The sequence below is a fragment of the Vulpes lagopus genome, chromosome 5 (genome assembly GCF_018345385.1).
Source record: "Vulpes lagopus strain Blue_001 chromosome 5, ASM1834538v1, whole genome shotgun sequence".
NCBI classification, from domain to species: Eukaryota; Metazoa; Chordata; class Mammalia; order Carnivora; family Canidae; genus Vulpes; species Vulpes lagopus.
The window spans coordinates 100,020,920-100,046,144 of NC_054828.1; the positions used below are offsets into that span (position 1 = coordinate 100,020,920).

The 25,225-nt window shown below is 37.2% G+C and overlaps 1 protein-coding gene across 1 annotated transcript in view; it reads right to left on the reverse strand.

Annotated features, from left to right (window-relative positions):
• Positions 1 to 25,225, reverse strand: part of EML4 (EMAP like 4) — a 156,936-nt gene that overhangs the window by 27,374 nt on the left and 104,337 nt on the right. The window contains exons 11-17 of the mRNA XM_041757000.1: positions 24,573 to 24,683; positions 22,472 to 22,567; positions 21,395 to 21,443; positions 7,919 to 8,070; positions 6,303 to 6,428; positions 6,085 to 6,216; positions 5,314 to 5,381 (exon numbers count right to left, since the gene is read on the reverse strand). Coding sequence (XP_041612934.1) covers positions 5,314 to 5,381; positions 6,085 to 6,216; positions 6,303 to 6,428; positions 7,919 to 8,070; positions 21,395 to 21,443; positions 22,472 to 22,567; positions 24,573 to 24,683 — 734 coding nt within the window. The remainder of the gene's footprint in view (positions 1 to 5,313; positions 5,382 to 6,084; positions 6,217 to 6,302; positions 6,429 to 7,918; positions 8,071 to 21,394; positions 21,444 to 22,471; positions 22,568 to 24,572; positions 24,684 to 25,225) is intronic.

The following is a 25,225-nucleotide window of genomic DNA, read 5'->3' on the forward strand; positions in this document are numbered from 1 at the left end:
CAGCCCCACGTGGGACTCTGTGCTCAGTGGGGAGGCTGCTTGGGATTCTCCTTCTCCCTCTGCCCCTTCCCTGGTTCATACATGTGCACACGCCCTCTTTCTCTCTCTCTCAAATACATAAATAATCTTTAAAAAAAAAAAAACACAAAATGGGCACCCGTTTTGACTCAGTTGGTTAAACATATGCCTTTGGCTCAGATCATGATTCTGGGGTTCTAGGATTGAGCCCCACATTGGGCTTCTGCTCAGCAGAGAGTCTGCTTCTCCCTCTTCCTCTCCTTGTGCTCTCTCAAATAAATAAATACAATATTTTTTTAAAAAATAAAACACAAAACAAATGAGCAAAGGGGGAAAAAAAGAGAGGGGTACACCAAGAAACTATAGAGAACAAATCGATGGTTTCCAGAGGGGAGGTGAGTGGGGGGATGAGCTAAATAGGTGGTTGGAATTAAGGAGTGCACTCGTGATGAGCAGGGTGTATGGAAGTGCTGAATCACTAAATTGTATACCTAAAACTAATATTACACTGTATGTTAACCAATTGGAATTTAAATAAAAACTTAAAATTTGAAAGAATTGGAAGATCTGAATAAATGGAAAAACATCTGTTCACAAACTGAAAGACTTTAATACTGTTAACATACTTACATTCTCCAAATTGATCTACTAAAAAAAATCCCTATTCAAAATGCCAACTGGCCTCTTTATAGAAATTGACAAAATTGATTTTAAAATTCATGTGGAAATTCAAAGGATCATGAATAGCCAAAACAACCTCAAAAAAGAAGAAAGTTGGAGGTTAGAGGATTCACACTTCCCAATTTCAAAACTTACCACAAAGTTACAATAATCAAGGTTGTGATACTGCCACAAGGATGGACATATATAAATCAATGGAATAGTATTGCAGAGTCCAGACAGAAACCAATACATTTTTGGTCAACTGATTTTCAGCAAGGGTATCAATATCATTCAGTGGGGGAGATGGTGTTGTAACAACTGTATATCCACATGCAAAAGAATGAAGTTGAGTATCTACCTCATACCATATATAAAGATTAACTCAAAATGAATCAAGAGACCCAAAGGTAAGAGTTAAAACTATAAAATTCTCAGGAGAAAACACAAGAGTAAATTCTTATGATCAAGAGACAAGAGGAAGAGTAGATAAACTGGACTATATAAAACTTTGAAATTTCTTGTCACAAATGTTACTGTCAAGAAAGTGAAAAGACAACCTTTGGAATAGGAAAAAATATCTGCAAATCTTTTGTGTAAGTTACTACACATCCAGATAATATATGAAGAATCCTTGCAACTTAATAAAAAGACAAAGCAATTAAAAGACAGGCATAGGATTTGAATAGACATTTCCTAAAAAGGCTATCCAAGTGGCCAATAAGCGCATAAAAAAGGTAACTCAATATCATTAGCCAACAGGGGAATTCAAGTCAAAGCCACAAAGAAAAAGCATTTCACATCCACTAAGATGGCTATACTCAAAATATAGACAAGTGTTGGTGAACATGTGGGGAAATTTGGTCCCTTATACTTTGTGGTGGAAGTGTAAAATGATGTAGCTATTGTGGAAAATAATTTGGTTATCACATGACCCAGCAAGTCTTCCTTGGTATATGCTCAGGAGAGCTGAAAACATGTCCATACAAAAATTTGTATATGAATGTTAGGTGAAAGAAACTAGTTACAAAAGACCACATATTGTAGGATTCTACTTATATAAAATCTCCAGAATAGACAAACCTATAGAAACAGGAAGACTAGTTGCCTAGGGCTCGGGGAAGTGGGTGAGGAAAAGAAGATTGACTGCCAGTGAGTACAGGGTTTCTTTCTGGGATAATGAAAATGTTCTCAAAATAGCTTGTGATCTTACTAAAAACTACTGAATTGTATACTTTAAATGGATAACTTTTATGATATATATCTTAATAAAGCTATTTTAATAAAGAATCCTTTGGGACGCCTGGATGGCTAGGCAGATGGCTAGGCGGTTGGGCGTCTGTCTTTGGCTCAGGGTTTGGTCCTGGTCCTGGGATCAGGTTCCACATCGGGCCCCCTGCTTCTCCCTCTGCCTGTGTCTCTCTGCCTCTCTCTGTGGGTCTCTCATGAATAAATAAAAAAAATCTTAAAAAAAAAATCCTTTATTATGTGAGGATCAGCATGTCAAGTAAGAACTATGTCCATTTAGGACTACACATTTTTTCCCCTTAGAAATGTTTAACAGGAATACATTATTTTATTTTATTTTTAAAAAGATTTTATTTATTTATTCATGAGAGACAGGGGGCAGGGGGGGGAGAGAGAGGGAGAGAGAGGGAGAGAGAGAGAGAAAGAGAGAGAAAGAGAGACAGACACACAGAGGGAGAAGCAGGCTCCATGCAGGGAGCCCAATGTGGGATTCGATCCCAGGACTCCAGGATTACTACCTGGGTGGAAGGCAGGCGCCAAACCGCTAAGCCACCCAGGGATCCCCAGAATACATTATTTTAAGTGACAGTTTTATTTATTACTGTGATAATTAACCCACACTTGTGCTTACTACTACTTTGTGTGTGTGTGTGTGTGTGTGTGTGCTTACTTTTAATTCCAAGAAGTAAATTTCTAGATTTGGAAATGAAAAGATCTTTAAACATTTCGCTAGTCACCTTTTTTGGATACTGCACAATTTGGACATTCATGTGCTGTATTATATTAAAAAAAATTTCTTGTCCAAAGTGAGACTTTTTTTTAGGCTGAGGGATTAGTGATAATAATCTTAATGGCTACACTGAGGAATTTTCAGTTTTAGATACAACAACCAGGTATTCAGAGACCTATATAAAAAATAAAAATAAATGGAAGTTCTCCAAGAATCAACAGAATCTACCAGATGTGAAACCAAAGACAGGAATAATGGTTAACTATATCTCCATGGACAGAACGTGGATAACTATATCTCCCCTAGGTTCTAAATAATGTCCACTTTTATTTAGTTATCACATCACTCTAATTAAAAAAAAAAAAAAAAAGGAAACACCTTGTAAAAGTTTTTGTTATTTCAGAGAGAAAGTGTATGCATAAACAGGGAGAGGGAGAAGCAGGTTCCTTGCTAAGCAGGGAGCCTGATGTGGGGCTGGATGCTAGGACACTGGCTGGGAACAGGACTTGAGCCTAAGGCAGATGTTTAACCTGTGAGCCAGTCACTCACAACTCCAAGAGGAAACTGGCTTTAGTTTAAGTCATGTAAATTAAGTGAGTGACTTTTCATTTTCAGCTTATTCATGACTTTGCAGCTACATAAATCTTAGAGAGTAACTTCAGTGAATTTATATCAGATCAGTTTCTCCTTAAAAATTAAGGCTCTACAGAGTATACACACACGCACACACACGCACACGTGCGCACACACACACACACACACACACACGGCTCCATTCATCAAATGAAACAATGTGTTTTAATGATTCAAATCCCTCTAGTCCTTGCACTTCATTCAGTGTTTAATTCCTTTGTATATACAGTAAATGTTTCTAAAGTACGTCAAAGCCAGTGATTTAATCTTCAAAGGGAAACTTTCCTTATATTTCTAAGTAATACACCAGCACCGTAAGCACATGTCAAAGAATATTCATGGAGTAGTGGAAAGCAATCAGCTTTGGAACCATACAGAATCTGAGTTCAAATCCTAGTTCAATCACAAGTGAAAAAAGCTCTATGGGTCTTGGTTTTCTGTCTGTGCATTGGAGATAAATGAATATTTTGTTGCACTCTTGTGAAAATTTAAATACATAAAAATAATTTGGTACAAGGTCTTCACTTCAGCATTTGTGATATTTGTTTTGGGCCCAAAAATCAGAACTCTGTAGTTTTCTGGAAATGAGTTTAGTACTACAGTTCAGTTTGTTTTTAATGTGCTTAACACTTTTTTTGTAAAATAGAAAATAGTTTCCTTCAAATCCTACAAAGTGACCTGCCATACACTTGTCTAAGGTGAAGTAATAATCTAATACCAACATGCATTTTGGAGAAATCTGAGATAGTAAAACCATCTATGTTTGCAAGTGTTCACCATTCACTCTCCCTCCTTATCAGCCTAATCTAAAATACAATTCTTTCAGAATCAAATAGCATCTCTTAAAACAAAACAGAAACAAATAGCATCTCTAATTACATATCCGTGTTTCAAAGTTTATCACCAGAGACCTGTTTTTCCATGATTCTTTTTAAAAGTAGGTTCCATGACCAGTGTGGAGTCCAACACAGGGCTTGAACTCTCGACCCTGAGATCAAGACCTGACCTGAGATCAGAGTCAGATGCTTAACTGACTGAGCCCCCAGGCACCCCATGATTCTAGATTTTGTAGTGCTGTATAGGAGAAGGAATCTGAATGTTTTGACCTTCTAGAGGTATTAATTTGTATCCAACAACCAAAGGGAAAAACTTGCTATAAAAAAAATCCAAATAACTAAATTTAGAATTAAATGAACTGGCTGATTTGAAATATCTGTTACATAAACTAAAATGTTTATATGTAAGTGTGTTCACAATAGTTTTACATCATTAGAAATCAGCATTCCACATTTTCTAGGGTTTAACTTTTGAAAATGTACTTCATATTTTTCTTCTGCCTCTTTAATAGAGAAATTAAGTTATTTAACTTACTTAAGGTACTATATAAGGTCTGTAAAGACAAGTAATTAATAACAATTTCAGGAAATATACTTTTACAATCTATCTGTGTAACATCAAAAAAGGATGACAAACCTACAGAACAATTTATAAAAGCTCAAGTAGGTTATTTCAGTTTCAGCTCCTTTCCCTAAAAGAAAATGAGGATAGAAATTTTCTGACACCACAGAAAATTCTACAAAGGAGGGTCAAGTTGGCTGACTTATCACCTTCTGAAGGAACCTATCCTGACCACTCTATCTTTTCCAACTGCAATCCCTCCCAATCCCTCCTGCTCAATGGCCCACCCCCATGGCTTTTAACATTTTCTAAACTTAGTTATACTGTTTATTTTTTATCCTGTCTCCAACCACACACTAAAAGGTGGCTCCAAAAGGACGGGGATTTTTGTTTTGCACTCTGATGTAGCCTGAATGCCCACAATAGTGTCTAACAAATAGCAGGAGCTCAAGAAATAATTACTAAATGACTGAATGAGGATACACAACAGATAAGAAAAACAAGCATATTCGTGTGCCACTTAAAAAAGATTAATTCTCCAGATCAGATCGAGAACATTCCTGAATAATGATTAAACATCCCACCACTTCAGATTACTCAGCTCACATTTCCCTTCAAGACCCTACCTGCCTGAGTGCGTTCCTATGGCCACCACTGTGCCACTTGGATGAAAATCTGCACAGTGTCCTGGTTCCTAGAAGAGAGACAGACAGCTGTTGGGGAGTACATGAGAAAGTCTCCCTAGATCTATGGGAATAGTGGCAAAAACATCTGAAAATAATTGGTTTTATATAAACATGGAATTCTGATCAATTTTATTGTAGCCAATGAAAAATACCACATGGATATGAGAGGAAAAAGAATTCCAGAGCAGGAAGGGGTATGTTGGCAAAGTGGTGAGGGAAAAGGACGGCCAACTTGTGGCTAGGCAGTGGGAGGGTAAGGATAATCACAACAAACATGTATATAGTTCTTTAGTCTGCAAAGAACGTATATACACCTTTGGGTAGAAAAGGTGGATGTCTGGGTTGGGTAGGGAGAAAATATAGTAAGAGATCAAATCCAAAAGAAGACAGGAGAATCCGTTAGTGAGCAGCAACACCGCCAGAGGCACAAACATTTCTGTTACAATTTAATGCTCCATAAATATGTCAAATCTTCTTTATTTTTTCTATTGAAACTGACAGAAAAACTGAGCTTTTGCCCTAATTTGCTTCTTTAGAGTGGGATCATGTTACAATTTGTGACTAAACATTCTTCCCTACCTCATCCCTTTACTGAACTGTATAAATTTACACTTGGTTTTAACCAATGCTGTTCTTTTTCCTTTGCTGCTCCCAACTGCCAGTTTAGGGAGTTTCTGTGGGGAGATTATAATCACATTTTGCTTTACTCACATCTACAAGCCTGGTCCATTCTAGCCTGTGATCCACTGAGTTCCACATGCACACCTGTCTGTCCTGAGCACATGTCAAGAGCAAATCTTTGAAGGGATGTGTGGCAAGACCCCAAAGCTCATCTGTATGACCCTGAAAATGAAATATATCCATTTGTTATAAGAAACAGAGGGTATCATCAAAAATACTCAGTTAATGGTTAAAATCACACATCTTACCTGTACTTCTATTTGGAAGCCATCATTAAATGTTCCCCGTAAAATGAAGTTTCGTGATGTGCCTACTAAAAACTGATCTGTCTTTCCTTCTGCTACAGCTCTAATTGTCCCATACTGATCAGGAACCTAAAAAATAAATTTATAAAGTCACCATACACATAACAACATGTATTAATTACTATCTGAAGACTGCATTTTTAGCTGTAAGCAATGATGGGGTAATAAATGACAGAATTTCAAATCTAAAAGTCACATGGTAATATTATACTAATAAGTTTATTTGTTCAATTACATTGTATAATACAAGTTATAATGCATTATATCAACATTCTGTGCTTTAGTCAATTTAAAATTTGTTTTATGTGTCTTCAAGAGCTAAGCATTAGAAGTAGGGGAAAAAGGAAAAAGTTCTATTAGACCACATGAAAAATGTGGTCTGGTTTTGTTATTCACCAGTTATTTTAGGTACATCATTTTGTGTAAGACAGTTTTATCTATAATATGGGGAAATAATATATACCCTACCTATTTCTGATTATTATAAGGATGAAAATGTAAGAGTAACACATGTGAAATTTGTTAACTAAAAAGCAACATATTGCAAAGTGTTATAACTGTTCTTCATAGGACTCCTTGGGAGATCAAGCTCACTTAATGCACTACATGGTATACTCGAAGTGAATGGTGTATTAATAAGATAATAAACCCAAGCAATAGCCCTGAAAGAATGCAACTCTTTAGAGAGGAGGACCCAAAGTGACTCCTAAAAGCACAAATAATTGAATTCTGACGGTAATCCAAACTGATGTTAGAAATGGCAAAAGGAAGAATAAATCAGAAGGTGTAGCTTTTTATAGGATATGAATTATTTGTGAAAAAAAGAAGTAGTAAAGGAAGTGGCATTTCCACTATGAACTTAATTGTGATAAAGTGACTCTTCTGACTTCCTTGTCTTTTTTGGAAATAAAACCCAAGAGCAGTACTAATGGGATCCTCCTTTTTAGAAAAAATGTTATCCAGAAAACATACTATGTGTTGAAAACACAGAGAATAAATTCAAAATTTAAGTCACACACAAAAAAAAATAGAAGCAATACTAAACTCTGTGAAATTTGCCCTTGCTTTGAGAATCACTGACTTACAGAATACTATTCTTAACCATTTCACTTCTGGAGACAATTCAATTGGCAAACTTTCCCTGAGCACATAATACTTGTCATATTGTGGATACACTTGGTGCATGACATGACACATACATAGATAATTAGTGATTATTATTAAGTCCTCGGTTTAAAACATTATTTTTAATTTTAAAATCAAACTGGCTATTTTTTACACTTAGAGTTGGATACTGTATCTGATGAATTTTTGTTGAATTTTTAAGTCTGCAAGATTGTATTTTTGAATCACTAAAAAGTAATCTCAGAAATAAAAACTTAGTCTCCCCAGTATACATATATATTTTTACTTTTTCAAATTTTGTCTAATGAATGGTCTTTTCGAAATGATAAAAACATGCACTACTTTTCCAGGAAAGTGTGTTAACTTAATGTGAAATGAAAGGTAAGCATTTAGAGGACTTAAGATTTTAAATCTTCATGTTGTTTCATTCTTACCTCTATTTCTCTTTCAGGATTCAAATCATGATCCCACAGAATTATTTTTCTGTCTTTCCCTCCTCCAGTTAATAACATTCCATTTCTCATCTGACAAAGTGTGAACACACTGCCATCATGAGCTTTGATTTGTTTGCTGATCTGATAAACACCTAATATAAGATGAAAGAAAAATAAAAACACTAGTGATATTTTCCATCAGACTTTAGTGTCTTTTTGGAAGAAAACTTTATAGAGTCAATAATCAAAAGTTCCTCCTTCTGCATTCAAGTCAATATTTAGTTACTCTGAAAACATTTCAAAATAATTCTTACAAAAAGAGAAGCTGAAGTAGTGATAATTCCACAGACAAGAGAGGATATGAGCTTCAGAACTTACTATCTCTTATAATCATCCTATATGGTAGGGAGGGTAGGTATTACTCTTCTGATTGATTGATTTAAAAGATTTTACTGGGGATCCCTGGGTGGCGCAGCGGTTTGGCGCCTGCCTTTGGCCCAGGGCGCGATCCTGGAGACCGGGGATCGAATCCCACGTCGGGCTCCCTGCATGGAGCCTGCTTCTCCCTCTGCCTGTGTCTCTGCCTCTCTCTCTCTCTCATAAATAAATAAAAAAATTAAAAAAAAAAAAGTTAAAAGATTTTACTTATTTATTCATGAGACACAGAAAGAGAGAGGCAGAGACCTAGGCAGAGGGAGAAGCAGGCTCCATGCAGGGAGCCAATGTGGAACTTGATCCTGGAACTCCAGGATCATGTCCTGAGCTGAAGGCAGACGCTCAACTGCTGAGCATAGTAGTTAGTAGGTGTCCCTACTCTTCTGATTTTAGAGCTGAGGACACAGAGGTATTTAAGTGGCTTAACCAATACCACATAGTGACAAAGCTGTGATGAGGATTCACATCTTCACTCAATGTTCCTTTAAACTTCCCCCAAAGTCTTCATTTCCTGCTGAGGTAACAGCTATAATATTTAATATTTAATATCCATTGCTGACACGGAGGTCTGCTCTGCCAACAATTGCCCCCTTTACTTGTGAAGAAATGGAGGACTAGGAAAGGTATTGAGGTGGAAGTAGGCCCTGGTAGCCTGAAGCAGTGGTTTTTGATCAACTAGAGAAGTATTTTAAAAACTGGTCTGGCTGTACCAATGCGATGGTTGAATGATAGCCCAGCTTTCTTATATGCCCATAGCACTTTATAAGTATCCAGGAGGGACAAGACAGGTCCATAAAAAAATATTTTCAATAAAGTCCACGTGAAGATTAAAAAAAATTAAAAACAAACAAAAATTATTTATATACATACAATTGGCCCCTGAATAACAGAAGGGTTAGGTGTGCCAACCCCTTGTGTAGTCAAAAATCTATGTATAGCTTTTGACTCCCTCAAACTTAACTACTAACAGCTTACTGTTGACAGGAAGCCTTACTGATAATATCAATAGTTGATTAACACATATTTTGTATGTTGTATTATATACTTACTGTATCCTTCCAATAAAGCTAGAAAAAATATTAAGAAAAATTTAAGAGGGGCACCCTGGGTAGCTCAGTTGGTTAAGCTTCTGCCTTCAGCTCGGGTCATGATCTTAGAGTCCTTGGGATCGAGCCCAACATTGGGCTCCCTGTTCAGTGGGGAGTTCGCTTCTCCCTCTAACCCCTCCCCTGCCCTTTTGCTCTCTCTCAAATAAATAAAATCTTTAAAAAAGAATGCATTTACAGTATTGTAAAAAATGTGTATATGAGTGGACCCATGCAATTCAAACCCACCTTGTTCAAGGGTCAACTATGTATGCATGTGTGTATATTTTATATAATCAGACCCTCTTGGGATCCCTGGGTGGCGCAGTGGTTTAGCACCTGCCTTTGGCCCAGGGCACGATCCTGGAGACCCGGGATCGAATCCCATGTCGGGCTCCCGGTGCATAGAGCCTGCTTCTCCCTCTGCCTGTGTCTCTGCCTCTCTTTCTCTCTCTGTGTGACTATCATAAATAAATAAAAATTAAAAAAAAAATTAAAAAAAAATCAGACCCTCTTTTTTATTTTTTCAGTAGGCTCCACGCCCAATGTGGGGCTCAGACTCACAATTCCAAGATCAAGAGTGGCATGCTCCACTGACAGCACCAGCCAGGCATCTGTCAGGTCCTCTTTCTTCAGGGTGAGGATAAGATTTTAGTACTCAAACTATAACCACTTCATTTCCTGAGAACTTTTTCTCTGGTATTTATAATACTGTAACTCAAAGAACTTCTTTATCTGGCTAGTGAGCCTGACATAGCAAGAGTAAAAGCTCTTTGGAAGATACCTGGTAGAATTAATTAGGTTAAAAATGGGAAGGTACTGCTTTGTTTCAATATGGCCAAAGTCAATGAATAGATCTTAAATCACTTGCAAAAGTGAAAAAAAAATACAAGCTTAAAAACTATTCACTGGGAGAAATGGGTGAAGATGGGTAAAAGGCAGACTTCTAGTTATAAGATAAGTAAGATGAATAAGTTCTTGGGATTTATTTTAAATTTTTAAGATTTTACTTATTTCAGAGTACCAGAGAAGAAGGGAAAGTGAGAGCGAGAAGCAGACTCCCCTGAGCAGGGTATCCGACACGGGGTCAATCCTGGGACTCTAGGATCATGACCTTAGCATAAGGCAGATGCTTAATTGAGCCACCCAGGTGCCCCCATTGAGTTCTTGGAATTTACACATAACATGGTGATTACAGTTAACAATACTGTATTATACATCTGAAAGTTAAGCTAGGAGTAGACCTTAAAATTTCTCCTCAAAAGAGAAAAATCTGTAACTGTGACGTGATGGATATAAACAAAACGTACTGTGGTAGTCTTTTTGCAATATAAACATATATCAAACCAAATCAAATCATTATGCTATATACTTTAAATGTATACCAAGTTATATGCCAATTATATCTCAATAAAACTGAAAAAATTCATTTTCTAGACTGTCCATCAGCTGGATGGATAAACAAAATATGGTATGTTCATAATATGTAATAATATTATTATTCAGCCATAAAAAGGAATAAGGTACTGATACATTTCACAACATGGTTGAACCCTGAAAACATTAAGGTTCCAATAAAAGAAGCCAGTCACAAAGTGCCATATATTGTATAATTCAATTTATGTGAAATGTCCAAAATAGGCAAAACCATAGAGACCCAAAGTAGACAACTAGTTACTAGAGGCCAACGGGAGGGAGAAATGGGAAATGACTGCATTATAATGGGCCCAACGTTTGTTTTTGGGGTGATGAAATGTTTGGAAATTAGATAGTGGTGATGGGTGTAAAACTTCATGAATGTACTAAAAATCACTTAATTGTACATTTTGAAAGGGTAAATTATATGGTATGTGAACTACATCTCAATAAAGCTGTTACTGAGATTGTTCACTTTTAGCTGCCACTTTATTTAAAAATTAAATAGTCCTAAAATTTGTAGGACTTTGGTATTCTGGAAAAAAGAATGCTACAGCTAACTCTAAAAATTACTCAGTGTGAGGGATCTAGTGATACAGGTATTTAATAAGTGGGTATATTTGGCAGGAAGATAGGAAAGGGCTTGCCTGATTTGGAGTAGAGCTTGCTTGAATCAGCAGAGCTGGGAGCAGAACTCCAACAAACCTGCTATTCATACCAACTGCTCAGCTTACGTCAACTTTCATCACCTAAAAATACTTTGAACACCACTACAATTGTGTCTGGTAAGATAGCCAGACAATGATCTATCATGGCTCAGATGTGACCAAGAGAGAAAGGACATGAGAAAGATGTAATTTTTTTTTTTTTTTTTTAAATAGGTTCCATGCCCAGCATGGAGCCCAGTATAGGGCTTGAACTCATGATCCTGAAGATCAAGACATAAACTGAGATCAAGAGTTGGACGCTTAACTGACTGAGCCACCCAGTCACCCTGAAGTGTGACATTTTTTTTTTTTTAAATTTTTTTTTTAATTTTTTATTTATTTATGATAGTCACAGAGAGAGAGAGAGAGGCAGAGACACAGGCAGAGGGAGAAGCAGGCTCCATGCACCGGGAGCCTGACGTGGGATTCGATCCCAGGTCTCCAGGATCCCGCCCTGGGCCAAAGGCAGGCGCCAAACCGCTGCGCCACCCAGGGATCCCAAGTGTGACATTTTTAAGAGTACTGTTGGCTTTGTTTGGGCATTAAAAAAAAAAAAAAAAAAAAGCAAAGGGCTTACTTTCTTATGAATAGTCAAATTAACAAGAGTAGTATGAAAGTATTATGGTACCATGCAAGAAATTACAAAAAGCAGAGATGTGGATTTCATGGATCTCCATCAAAATGTAGAACAATGCAATACAGTTTTTCTATTTTAAATTCAGTCTTCATACGTCCATGTGACAAAAACCTCATTAAACACTTCAGATCTTCCTAGAATGATGGAATGTTAGAAAACAGAAAATAAACTTGAGGAACAAATACTTCATTAAGAATAAAAATACCAAAAATAAAGAGAGAGAATAAAAATACCTAGGTAGTATCAGCTCCATGAGATTTCCACTCTCCACCTCCTCCCCCTTAAGAGTTATTTCCCGAGGAGGACCTAATATTAATTGAGATAAAATTTCCGTGCTTCAAATTTAAACACATTACCAAAGTTCCCTTTAGATAGTATTTTTTTTTATTTATGATAGTCACACACAGAGAGAGAGAGAGAGGCAGAGACACAGGCAGAGTCTCCAGGATCGCGCCCTGGGCCAAAGGCAGGCGCCAAACCGCTGCGCCACCCAGGGATCCCCTTTTAGATAGTATTTACTAATAAAACAGATTATCGATCGAAAAATTCTTTTCATGGGCCTGTATTTTTGATCTTCCAATTTAAGCCAAAAATACCTACCAAGAAAAGTAATTATCCTTTAATTTGAAAACCTATTATACCTCCAGGTGTAATTACAGCCAAGTCTATCCAAGGTCAATCGCAAAACCCTTTTCATTTCTAACAGAAAGTTTCCTTAAAAAAGCAGTTTACCTTGATTGCCAAATAAGGATAGTTTGGGGGGTTTTCTGTGCCTGTTTATGGAATTGAGTGTCAGATTTTGAAATTTATGTTATACTGTTAGCAACTGGTCAAATGTGCCTATGTTGATTGGAGAGCAGGTAAAATGGTGTTTCTTAGTTTCTTTCTTTCTTTCTTTTCTTTTTTTTTTTTTTAAGATTTTATTTATTTATGAGAGAGAAAGAGAGAGAGAGAGGCAGAGACACAGAGGAAGAAGCAGGCTCCATGCAAGGAGCCCGACATGGGACTCGATTCCAGGTCTCCAGGATCACGCTCTGGGCCGAAGGCGGCGCTAAACCGCTGAGCCACCCGGGCTGCCCTGTTTCTTAATTTCTTAAAGGAATTTGGAAAATATTTAAGAATAATGGAAATTTAATGATCTTGTAACATTCCCCCCTCCCCCCACTGAAAACTTAAGAATTATTTCATGAAAGAAAATTTTGAACTTTCTCATGTATGTAGGAAATAGGAAATATCTTGTACTCACATGAGAAACAGAAAATACTGAAACAATGTAAGTGTTGACTGGCAGATGAACTGATAAAATGTGGTATATGCACACATACACAATGGAATAAAAAAAGAGGAAATCCTGCCATTTGTAACAACATGGATGAACCTTGAGGTATTATGCTAAGTGAAATAAGTCAGACACAGGAAGGCAAATGCTGTGTGATCTCACAAGTAAAAATTTTTAAAAATGAACTAATAGAAACAATAGACTGGTGATTGTCAGAAGTGGTGGTGGTGGAAACAGGTGACAATGATCAAAAGGTACAAACATCCAGTTATAAGATAAATAAGTCCTGGGGATATAATGTACAGCATGGTGACTACAATTAACAATACTATATATTCTACATCTGAAAGATCCTGAGTGTAAATCTTAAGGATCTGTGGTAATCATTTTGCATATATACAAATATCAAATCATGATATTGTATATTTTTTATGTTGTACACTTTATGCAATGTTATATGTCAATTATAGCTCAATAAAACTAGAAAAAACAGAAAATACTAATTACTTTGAAGATTCATGTTAATTAAGTTAAGGAAAAATATTTTGGATGCAAGAAGAAAAAATACAAGAGAGCTTATGAAGCATAAAGTATAGTTTTGGTCTCTTTTCATATCTCCCAGATTACTTCTGCCATACAAAAATATCCCTTTATTAGACGTTATCACTTATCACGGTATATTCAGATCTTGGTTGAAAAGAATGCCAGCCACAGATGCAGAAATATCATACTAGGGAATATGTAAAATGGATCAATCTACTGAAATTTTAGCAAGAATTTAAAAATGGAGGGGCAGGGATCCCTGGGTGGCACAGCGGTTTGGCGCCTGCCTGCCTTTGGCCCAGGGCATGATCCTGGAGACCCGGGATCGAATCCCACGTCGGGCTCCCGGTACATGGACCCTGCTTCCCCCTCTGCCTGTGTCTCTGCCTCTCTCTCTCTCTCTCTCTGTGTGAAAAAAAATAAAATAAAATAAAATAAAATAAAATAAAATAAAATAAAATAAAATAATAAATAAAATAAATAAAATAAAATAAAATAAAATAAAATAAAATAAAATAAAATAAAATAAAATAAAAAATGGAGGGGCAGCCCAGGTGGCTCAGCGGTTTAGTGGCGCCTTCAGCCCAGGGCGTGATCCTGGAGACCCGGGATCGAGTCCCACGTCAGGCTCCCTGCATGGAGCCTGCTTCTCCCTCTGCCTGTGTCTCTGCCTCTCTCTGTCTCTCATGAATAGATAAAATCTTTTTTTTTTAATTTTTATTTATTTATGATAGTCACACACATAGAGAGCCTTTCTTTGCACAAAGGCTAAGCCCCAAGTTTTTCAGACAAAAACCAAAATAAAAACCTCTCCTTGGTTTGCCACCTCAGCACACATTAAGGCTAATGAAGGGTACATTTATACCCAAATTCTGCTTAGTGTTGGAGGATGACATGTCAACAATTTTGATAGACAATGCTGTTCCCTTGCATTTCTAATACTGAACAAACGAGCCCAGGAAAAAGAAAACAGAGATGAATGGGAAAGGATTTTTTGAGGGGAAGGGGGGGGGGATTTTTAAGAACCCTCAATCCAGTGCCATTCCTTCTCATGACTTTGAACCTAAAACTGGACAAAAGAAGCTAAAGAATGCATGGCCAGTGACTGAGATCAGGATCACTGGTAATACAATTTAAGGGTTAATTTCTATTCAACATACCCGCCAAAGAAATTCAGCTGAATGGATAGGGGAACACACTACTATAGCATCTCAAAAAGTATATAGTATAAAAATCTGCACAATTGTAAGAAATCTATGATACTTTCCATGAAAATAGTGCTTTCATCAGTACCACTTAAATTTTATTCCTACACTAAAACCCAAAGGTGATTAAAGTCATTTCTTTAACGATTACCAAATAATTTTCAAGCAGCTAGTACCAAATGCCAGACATTGTGTTAGTCCTAGGAAAGTCTATTAGGAAAGACAGACGTAAACTAGGGTTTTTGTTCTGAGCAGAGAAATAAGGATTCTTTTACTCCTAAGTTATTTGTGGTGAGTCTGATGCAGATTCCAGAGAGACAAAGCGAAGCTGTTTGTGTGTTTAGGGTGAGGTGGATGAGTAAGAGAAACAGCGTGTACTGCTCTGCCATTCCCTAGGGGAAATGTCTCAGAAAGCCCAGGTTGCTTTCCTGTCAACCTCCACCTCTTTTCTTGTGTATTCTCAGAGTCTGATTGGTCTAGCTAGTTTTCTTTCTGCTGCTACCACTTGTTGCTGCTAATAAAGAATCTTCCTGTTCCCAGCCCACTGATTTTAGAAGATCTCTAATTTTCTCTCATAACCTTCTACTTTGAAGGAAGCATGGTACTCTGGACATTTTTTTCAGCTTTACTTTTCTTAAGCAGTAAAAAAAAATAAAAAGTAAAAAAAACGAGGTTTTAAAAAGGCTATTTTCAGTGCTGTTCCTCTAATTTTCTCATCTACCATAGAAAAGGGCAAAATATATTTGTGTGTTTGGGTACAAATGGGACTTAGGAATATATCTGTATTGGGGCACCTGGGTGGCTCACTTAAGCATCTGCCTTTGGCTCAGGTCATGATGGTGGGGAGCAATGCCACATGCTCTGCTCAGTAGGGAGCCTGCTTCTCTCTCTCCTTCTGCTGTCCCCCCCACCCCCACTTGTGCTCTTTCATGCCTGCTCTCTAAATAAATAAATCCTTAAAAATAAAAAAGAATATATCTGTATTTCTGAGGACAATCAATTCAAGATAAAGCTAAAGAAATGCCAAGGCCCACTATGGGGGGTGGGAAGAGGGGCTGTAGTAAGAAAAAGAATGGGACCAAACTATGGGTTTATTCCTTTTCCCTCCTCTCTCATTTTATGGCCTCTTTCTCACATGGCCATGCATAGTGCCCTCAAAGAAACCACCAGACCCAAGGGAGATTGAACCCTCTAGTCTGTTGGTAAATTGTGAAAAGGAGAAGAGAAAGGTAGGAAATGTGCCACAAATACAGTAATCAGGAATCATTCATTATTACTATACCATAAATAACTGCTAATCATCAGCTTTCAAGATCTTTAATCTCAAAAACAGGCTTTTGAGAGTTGGAAAAGATAGTTTTAATCAACAACTGTTTAGAAAATAATACCTCTAAATTTATAGGATTTTGGTTTTTTATTTAAAATTCATTTATTATAATATGTTCAATATCCATAGATAAGACAAAGATTTCAACTGGATCCCAATTCCAACAAGTAGAACTCTGAAGTAACAGTCTGATTATGTAATGTTTTACTACATTACTATTCTTTTTTAATTCATTAAAAATAAAAACTTTAATACAAGTCGTCTTTTTTTTTTTTTAGATTTTAATTTATTTATTCATGAGAGTCACACAGAGAGAGGCAGAGACAGAGGGAGAAGCAGGCTCCGTGCAGGGAGCCCAGTGAGGGACTTGATCCACAGACCCAGGATCACCCCCTAAGCCGAAGGCAGACGCTCAACTGCTGAGCCACCCAGAGTTGTCTTTACTGAGAATAGTGTCATCCTGACCCTCCCCCACCCCTCATCTATCCACATAAGACATCATAGCTTCTAGAGCTCCAGTCTCAGAATTAAGACGGAGGCTCTTGCTCTTTTTCAAAGATAATTCTTCCTCATGCCCAATCCAGGCATTCTCATCTAAGATTTTTAGTCTCCTCTTTACTGGCAACTCCCATTTTACTTTCAGGTTCTAGGCAACCTTAAAAAGACTACTGACTGACTCTAGTAACTCTCTACTTCCCATTCCATTTTCATTTTGGATTCTCATTTGAGACCGGCTCCTCTATACTTAGCTGTTTTGGGGGCCATGTGCATTCTATCATGAAGACGGACTGTCATTTTGATTAAAAAAATTCTTAACTTTTTAAAAATTTTTTTTAACTTTTTTTTTAATATTACTATTGACCAAGAAAATATTACTAATTTAGAGATTTGTCATCAGGCTGAGGGCTTAAAGAATAGAATGGTCACTACTGATTCCTATAGAAATGAAAAAACAAAAAACTACGAATTCTTTTCTTATGCTTTTTCCTCAGAAAAATCTAGAAAGGGAAGGAGTTAAATTTAAAAGAATTGGGGATCCCTGGGTGGCGTAGCGGTTTGGCGCCTGCCTTTGGCCCAGGGCGCGATCCTGGAGACCCGGGATCGAATCCCACATCGGGCTCCCGGTGCATGGAGCCTGCTTCTCCCTCTGCCTGTGTCTCTGCCTCTCTCTCTCTCTCTCACTGTGTGCCTATCATAAATAAATAAAAATTTAAAAAAAAAAAAAAATTTTAAATTTAAAAGAATTGGAGAGGGATCCCTGGGTGGCGCAGTGGTTTGGCGCCTGCCTTTGGCCCAGGGCGCGATCCTGGAGACCCGGGATCGAATCCCACATCGGGCTCCCGGTGCATGGAGCCTGCTTCTCCCTCTGCCTGTGTCTCTGCCTCTCTCTCTCTCTCTCTCTCTCTCTCTCTCTCACTGTGTGCCTATCATAAATAAATAAAAATTTAAAAAAAAAATAAATAAAATAAAAGAATTGGAGAAAGAAAACAGGCATGAGAATCATAAAGGCATTACCAATACAGTTTTTTCACTGAAATTACTGAATTAAGGATATTTTTAAAACAGCATATTTCTATATATTCAGTAAATCACAACTGAATTATCAAATGTTTTATGGCAAAAGCACCTATTCAAACTTAACAGTGAGGTAAAATATATACGCTTATATGCCTGCTTATTGTTAGCTGATGTGAGTATTCCCATTTTTTAGAAAGATTTATTTTATTTTTTTATTTATTATTATTTTTTTTAATTTTATTTATTTATGATAGTCATACAGAGAGAAAGAGAGAGGCAGAGACACAGGCAGAGGGAGAAGCAGGCTCCATGCACAGGGAGCCTGATGTGGGATTCGATCCCGGGTCTCCAGGATCGCGCCCTGGGCCAAAGGCAGGCGCCAAACCGCTGCGCCACCCAGGGATCCCTAGAAAGATTTATTTTAGAGAAAGAGCATGAGCACATGCACGAGTGGGGGAAGAGGAGGAGGGGCAGAAGGACAGAATCTTCAAGCAGATTTCAACATGGGGCTCCATCCCATGACCCAAGAGATCACGACCTGAGCCGAAACCAAGAATCAGACACTTAACAGACTGAGCCCCCCAGGTGCCCCATTTAATGTCCATTTGTTAACTTAGGTAAGAACTTCAGGTCTATAAGAACACTTCTTTGCAAATCAAACATGATAAAGACAATAATCTCATGGACAAAGTGAGTTAAACATAATACATTTTATGTTTTTTTTAAAGTAGGTTCCATGCTGGGTGGGGCTCAAACTCACAACCCTGAGATCGAGACCTGAGCTGAGATCAAGAGTCAGATGCTTAATTGACGGAGCCACCCAGGACCCTACATTTTTTGTTCTTCTACCAATAAAATGACACTTGATCTAAATTTAAAATTTTTCCTATGGCTCCAATATTTCTGCAAATTTTACTTTTTTACTACTAACATTTGGGTTTGAGGGTCTTACATAGACACATATATAAAACCCAAATCTTTTTTAAAGATTATTTATTTATTTATTTATGATAGGCGAGAGAGAGAGAGAGAGGCAGAGACACAGGCAGAGGGAGAAAGGCTCCATGCCAGGAGCCCGACACAGGACTCAATCCTGGGACTCCAGGATCGCGCCCTGGGCCAAAGGCAGGGGCCAAACCACTGAGCCACCCAAGGATCCCCAAGACCCAAATAATCTAATCTGAATGCTTTTTCCCATTAACCAGAATTCAGATTATAAAATGAGGCAAAAGAGCAGTAACTTTTCTTGTTATATAATTCTTCATGATTATATATACACCTAGTAGGTCAAAGTAAATTCTAAAGATAATGTTAATAACAAAACAAAAATTACTTATCTTTCAGAGATGACTTTTTTTTTCAAAGTAATCTCTATGCCCAATGTGGGGCTTGAACTCGCAACCCCAAGGTCAAGAGTCACAGTCTCCCAACTGACCCAGTCAGGTACCTCGATATTGCTTTTTAAAAACTGCAATGCTGGGATCCCTGGGTGGCACAGCGGTTTGGCGCCTGCCTTTGGCCCAGGGTGCGATCCTGGAGACCCAGGATCGAGTCCCACATCGGGCTGGCTCCCGGTGCATGGAGCCTGCTTCTCCCTCTGCCTGTGTCTCTGCCTCTCTCTCTCTCTCTATCATAAAAATAAATAAATAAATAAAAAATAAAAACTGCAATGCTGAACAGTCCTTAGTTTTTACTTAGACAAGTCAAAACTACTTCACAGTTGAATCTTATGCCCAATGAATTAATCGAGGGTTATAAAACCAACTACAAATATTTCCAGTATACAAACCCATAATGCTAGTGGTAAGATTCAATATATAACTTGAAGTAATCTATGAAATTAAATCACTTGGGGTGGTGACAATCTTACAGGAGATTTTACTTTAATTTTTATTGATGTATATTATGTATACAGAAAAGTACTCAAATCCTAAGTACATAGCTTGATAAATTTTCACAAACTAAACACTTCTGTACAGCACTTCATATGGGTGCATATATTGTAATTTGTCCATTCTCATTACTGTATTGTATTCCTTTGTATGTAAAGACCACAGTATTGATTTATCCATTCTCCTACCGACTGGCATTGGGGTAACTTCCCTTTTTTGGCTATTTTTCGATTACTTGTCTTTTGGTCAACACATGGAAATACTTCTGTTGGGTTTATATCTAAGAGTGGAACAGGATGGTAGAGGTATGCACATGTTTATGATAATTCAACTTTAGAAGGTAATGCCAAACAGTTTTCCAAAAATGGCTGTGCCAATTTCTATGTTCAACATATAGCAATGTATGAGAGTTTTAGTTACTTCACATTCTCATCAACATTGTTTTGTCTACTCCTATCCTTTAATATTTCCACATATTCTCAGCTTATTAGCTTTCATGAAAATCATGCTGAGATTCTATGTTGCCAGTACAGAACAATATGCAGAGAAGTAAATTTTTTAAAATTTTATTTTATTTATTCATGAGAGACACAGAGATGCCAGACACACAGGCCGAGGGAGAAGCAGGCTCCCTGCAAGTAGCCTGATGTAGGACTTGATACTGGATGCTGGGATCCCACCCTGAGCCAAAGGCAGACGCTCAACTGCTGAGCCACCCAGGCATCCTGGGAAGTACTATCTTCATAATACTGTTTCCTATCCATGATTATTATATATTCTTCCATTTACATAGGTCTTCTTTAATTTCTGTCAGAAAGGTTTTAAAGTTGCCTTATTGAATTTTAAACATTTAAATTAACTAGGTATGTATCAACTCCTCAAATTTCTGGGACTTAGGCAAAAATAGAGCTCACCTACAGTGGAGGAGAATAAGGTCAACAATACACGAGGAAAGGAGGAGAGACAAGAGAATCAGTGACCCAGTTCCTGAACCAAGTCATTCCTGAGACAAAATTCCTCTTTAACCTTTACTAACGGTGTTCTTTTTCTCCTTAATCATGAATCAATAAATTCTCTTTAAGTTATCTTTAAGTTGTTTTCCAGTCACTTGCCCTGGAAAGAGCTCTAATACAGACATCTGGGATACAGAGCTTAGGGAACTTTGGTATGAGAAGTGAGGGGGAAAAGGGTTTCTAGCTTGTGCAAGAATGTGGAATTTAGTGAGAGGTGAAACTGACTGGGGGCTAAGGAAGATGACTAGTACAGATTGGAACATGTTGATTTTGACTTGCAGGATAGGACATCAAATAAAGATGCCTAGCAGGCAACAAGAAATATAGGTTTAAGTGTGCAAAAGAGATGTGGGCTAGAATTAATTGATACGGGACACAGAGATAGTAACTAAGGCCACAAAGGCATATATATGATATACCAGTGGAAGACATGGGACATAACTCTGAAGAATACCAACACTGAAGGTCCTGAAAAGGAGATCAAAGAGTGGCCAGGAGGAAGAAAACCACAAGACTTCCTCTGGTAGCCTTTACTACAAAGGATCAAAATTTACCCATTTCATTTCAGTATAATGTCCCAATGTTTCAATGCTGAATTACTCTGAATGATGGCTGAAAGACAATCTATATCCTCATTTGTTTTTCATGGTTTGAAGTTTCCTGGCATGTCATATTCTTTCCCAGTACAATCAATCTACTCTCTTTCTTTCAAAAGATTAACTTACACTAATTAAAAGAATGACTCTTCTCGACCGAGCTGAAAGCTTGAATTCAAGCTTATACCAAACAAAACTGCTAAGAGAGAGTAGTACACAACTAAAGAGGAATGTGATGTTATTTAAGAGTACAGCAAATATGTCATAGGCTTTTTATAGTCATCTTGTCACTCTGAATCCCTCTGAAAGCCAGTAGGAGGGAGGCCATTTCCACCCATATGAATACAGTTGCAATGTTAACCTCTTCTTTTACAATTTACAGCCTGATGCACACCAAGGGATCAACCCTATAACAATTATAAATGCTGTAGCATTTTATGTAGTAATCCCATAAATGTAATTAAGACTAAAAAAACTTACTGTTACATATGCACATAGGATTTTTGGTATGTCATTTATATTTCTAAGATGAATTTTTCTGTTAGATTTTAAAGATTAAATGAAGTAACAAATTTTGTTAAAGAAGCCAGGTCGATAGCCCTCTACTTTGGCATTTCAGTAGCACAACGTGCCTGAAATATCACCAGAATTTGGTTGAAGGTGCTTGACTATTTTATCTTAAGATACTTTAAAAACTGACTTCAGAATCTATAGATACTATCACAGAAACAACAGATTATAAATAGGTATTATTTAAAAATACCATTAGAATAATGGCAAATCAATAAATCTAATGAATATGGCCAGTTGCTATGCTCTTGTAATTTAAGGATATGCAATATTTTTCTAAGGCTCTACAATATAATCTAAAAATAATAATTAAAATTTCTTTTGGTTTACCTTTATTTCCGCTCCTTTTGATTTTTTCTGCCAATCCCATACAGTAAGCATGTGCTCATTGGAGTCATCGATAACACATAAATGAACACCTGAATCCTAAAGAAAAGCCGATTAAAGGCATTTAAAAATTTTCAGACAAGGCTGACTTTCTAAGAAGAAATACCATATTACTAAAACTGCCAACATTAAGATAATCCCAAAATCCTTTAAACTCACAACTCCTTGAAAGAAAAGGATTATACCATTTCCTGACATTTTCTTCAGAAATATAATGAGGATTCTTGAAAAAATATTTTCTATTTTTAATTTTTTCCCCTAGGTTAATTTCCACTTGCCATCTAGTTACTTCTGTTATTCAGAGATAGCAGTTTAGCTTTCCATGATATACCTTACATTAACATAATATAAATAAAACAAATCCTCTTCTACTTTATAAAAATATTTTTTAAACTCTTGAGAGAGAGAGAGAGAGAGAGAGAGAGAGAGAGAGAGAGAGAGAACATAGGGGACAGGGGCAGAGGGAGATGGGAGAAAATCTCGCACAGATTCCCCACTCGGGTGGAGCATGACGTAGAGCTTGTCTCATGATCCTAAAATCATGCATGACTTGAGCTGAATCAAGAGTCAGACACTTAACTAAGCCACCCAGGTGCCCCTCTTTTCTATTTTTCTGAAACCATTTTCATTCACATAATTTAAGTCTCTTAGTTTAAGGGGAAAAAAAGGTGGATGATATTTAAAAATTACTTGTTTTCTAGTAACATTTGCAGTATATGCCTAATGATGCATATGGGAGAAAGACTGTGGTAAAGAGTAAGAGGTATTAAGGGAGGGGAGAGCTTACTCTCTTCTATCTTTTATAGCCTATATTGGAACAATTACCTAAACTAGGAAAAGTTAGAGTACAAGGCAATACAAGAGAGTCTTTTTTTTAAAAAAGATTTATTTATTTATTTATTCATATGAGAGAGAGAAAGAGGCAAAGACACAGGCAGAGGAAGAAACAGGCTCCATGCTGGGAGCCCGACATAGGACCTGATCCCGGGACCCCAGGATCCCGCCCTGCGCCAAAGGCAGGTGCCAAACCGGTGAGCCACCCAGGGATCCCCAATACAAGAGAGTCTTAATGGTACCAATAAGATGATAAAAGTTCCTGCTACAGAAATTTAGGGGTAAAAAAGGTAGTGAAAGTCCTTCTGTCTGCTTATCTCCTATATAAACACCTTTGTCACAATTCTTGTCTCACTGGATTTCTGGACATTCAGTACCATCAAGCTAGCAAAGTTCCTATGTCCACCCAAATTTATCTTTCTGTTCTAAAAATGTCCCTTCCACTTCCATGTCCCACAAAACGCCCATAATCCATAATAAACCTGCTGACAGCTAGGAAATGAAGAAGTAATATGAATACATATAAAGTGTGAATGAGGCCAAATAAAATCTGGAGGGATATCTGTATTTGAAATTTAAAATCATGGAACCTAAAATGTAGATCTCCCGGACAGTCTATAATAATTACATACAATTCAAGAATAAATACAGTGTTTCAATGGGTAATATCCTTGTTTTATTTTCCCCTCAGAATAAAGTCTCAAGGTTTAAATAAGATTGTTAGGTACTCAATTTTAAGCTCATGTGGTCATCAATTCAGAACCAAGATAATTCAAGATTTTAGTGAGTACAAAGGCCTGATTATTTCATTTGTTCCAACATGACATCAAGCAAAGCCAGTAATTGTGCAGAATCGGCCAACCTTCCTGTCTGTGAATTTCCTAAATAAAATAGATTTATATGATTCAAGCTGAAGCAAAAGCACATTCTACTGCTTATTTCAATTATATGCTATGTATATATTCCTCTAGCCATCTCCTGCTACTACACAGGAATCCTATTTCAGAACAGAAGTATAATTAGGTATAACAACTTGTAACCCAAATAAACCAAAGTACTTTAGTACCTAGGTTAAAATGCTGGTCATTGCTAAGCATTAGCTAACAATTCAGAGTTAGCACTTTCTATAAATGTGCACGCGCACACACACACAACTGAGTTTTCTGCTTCTTTGTGCAGCCTGCTTACTTCTTGAAAAATTGTTACTTACTGCTTTTGAAAAATCCAGGCATCCTACTCCACGCTCAAAGGTCCCAAGTCCAATAATTTGCAGTGTGGATAAACTAACTGAATCCCACACTCTGACATGGGGTTGCAGAGGCTGCAAAAACAAAGGGAAAAACACAAGATAGCAAGACTAACTGGTATTCAGGGGGGTACAAATAAATACTACTACCACACAGAACTGTCTGCTATCTTTAAAAAACAGTAGGGATGGATAAATATCTAATATAAAATAGCTACTACATTAGACATGATCCCAAAGAATCTTGAACAGGTATTTTCTTCTCATCGTATGAAAGTAAGAAAATAACAGTGATATTAGTAGTAGCAGCAAATGATGTAGTATTTACTATGTCATATACTCTTTTTTATAAAAGATTTTTTTATTTATTAATTTGAGAGAGACAGAGAGAATGAGTGGCAAGAGCATAAGCAGGAGGAAGGGTTAGAGGGAGAGGGGGAAGCAGATTCCCCACTGAGCAGAGAGCCGGATTCAGGGCTGCTCCATCCCAGGACCCTGGTATCATGACCTGAGCCAAAGGCAGACACTTAGCTGACTGAGCCACCCAGGTACCCCTGTCATATACTCTAAGTACATATATTAATTCATTTAATCCTCATAATCTGATGAACTTATGT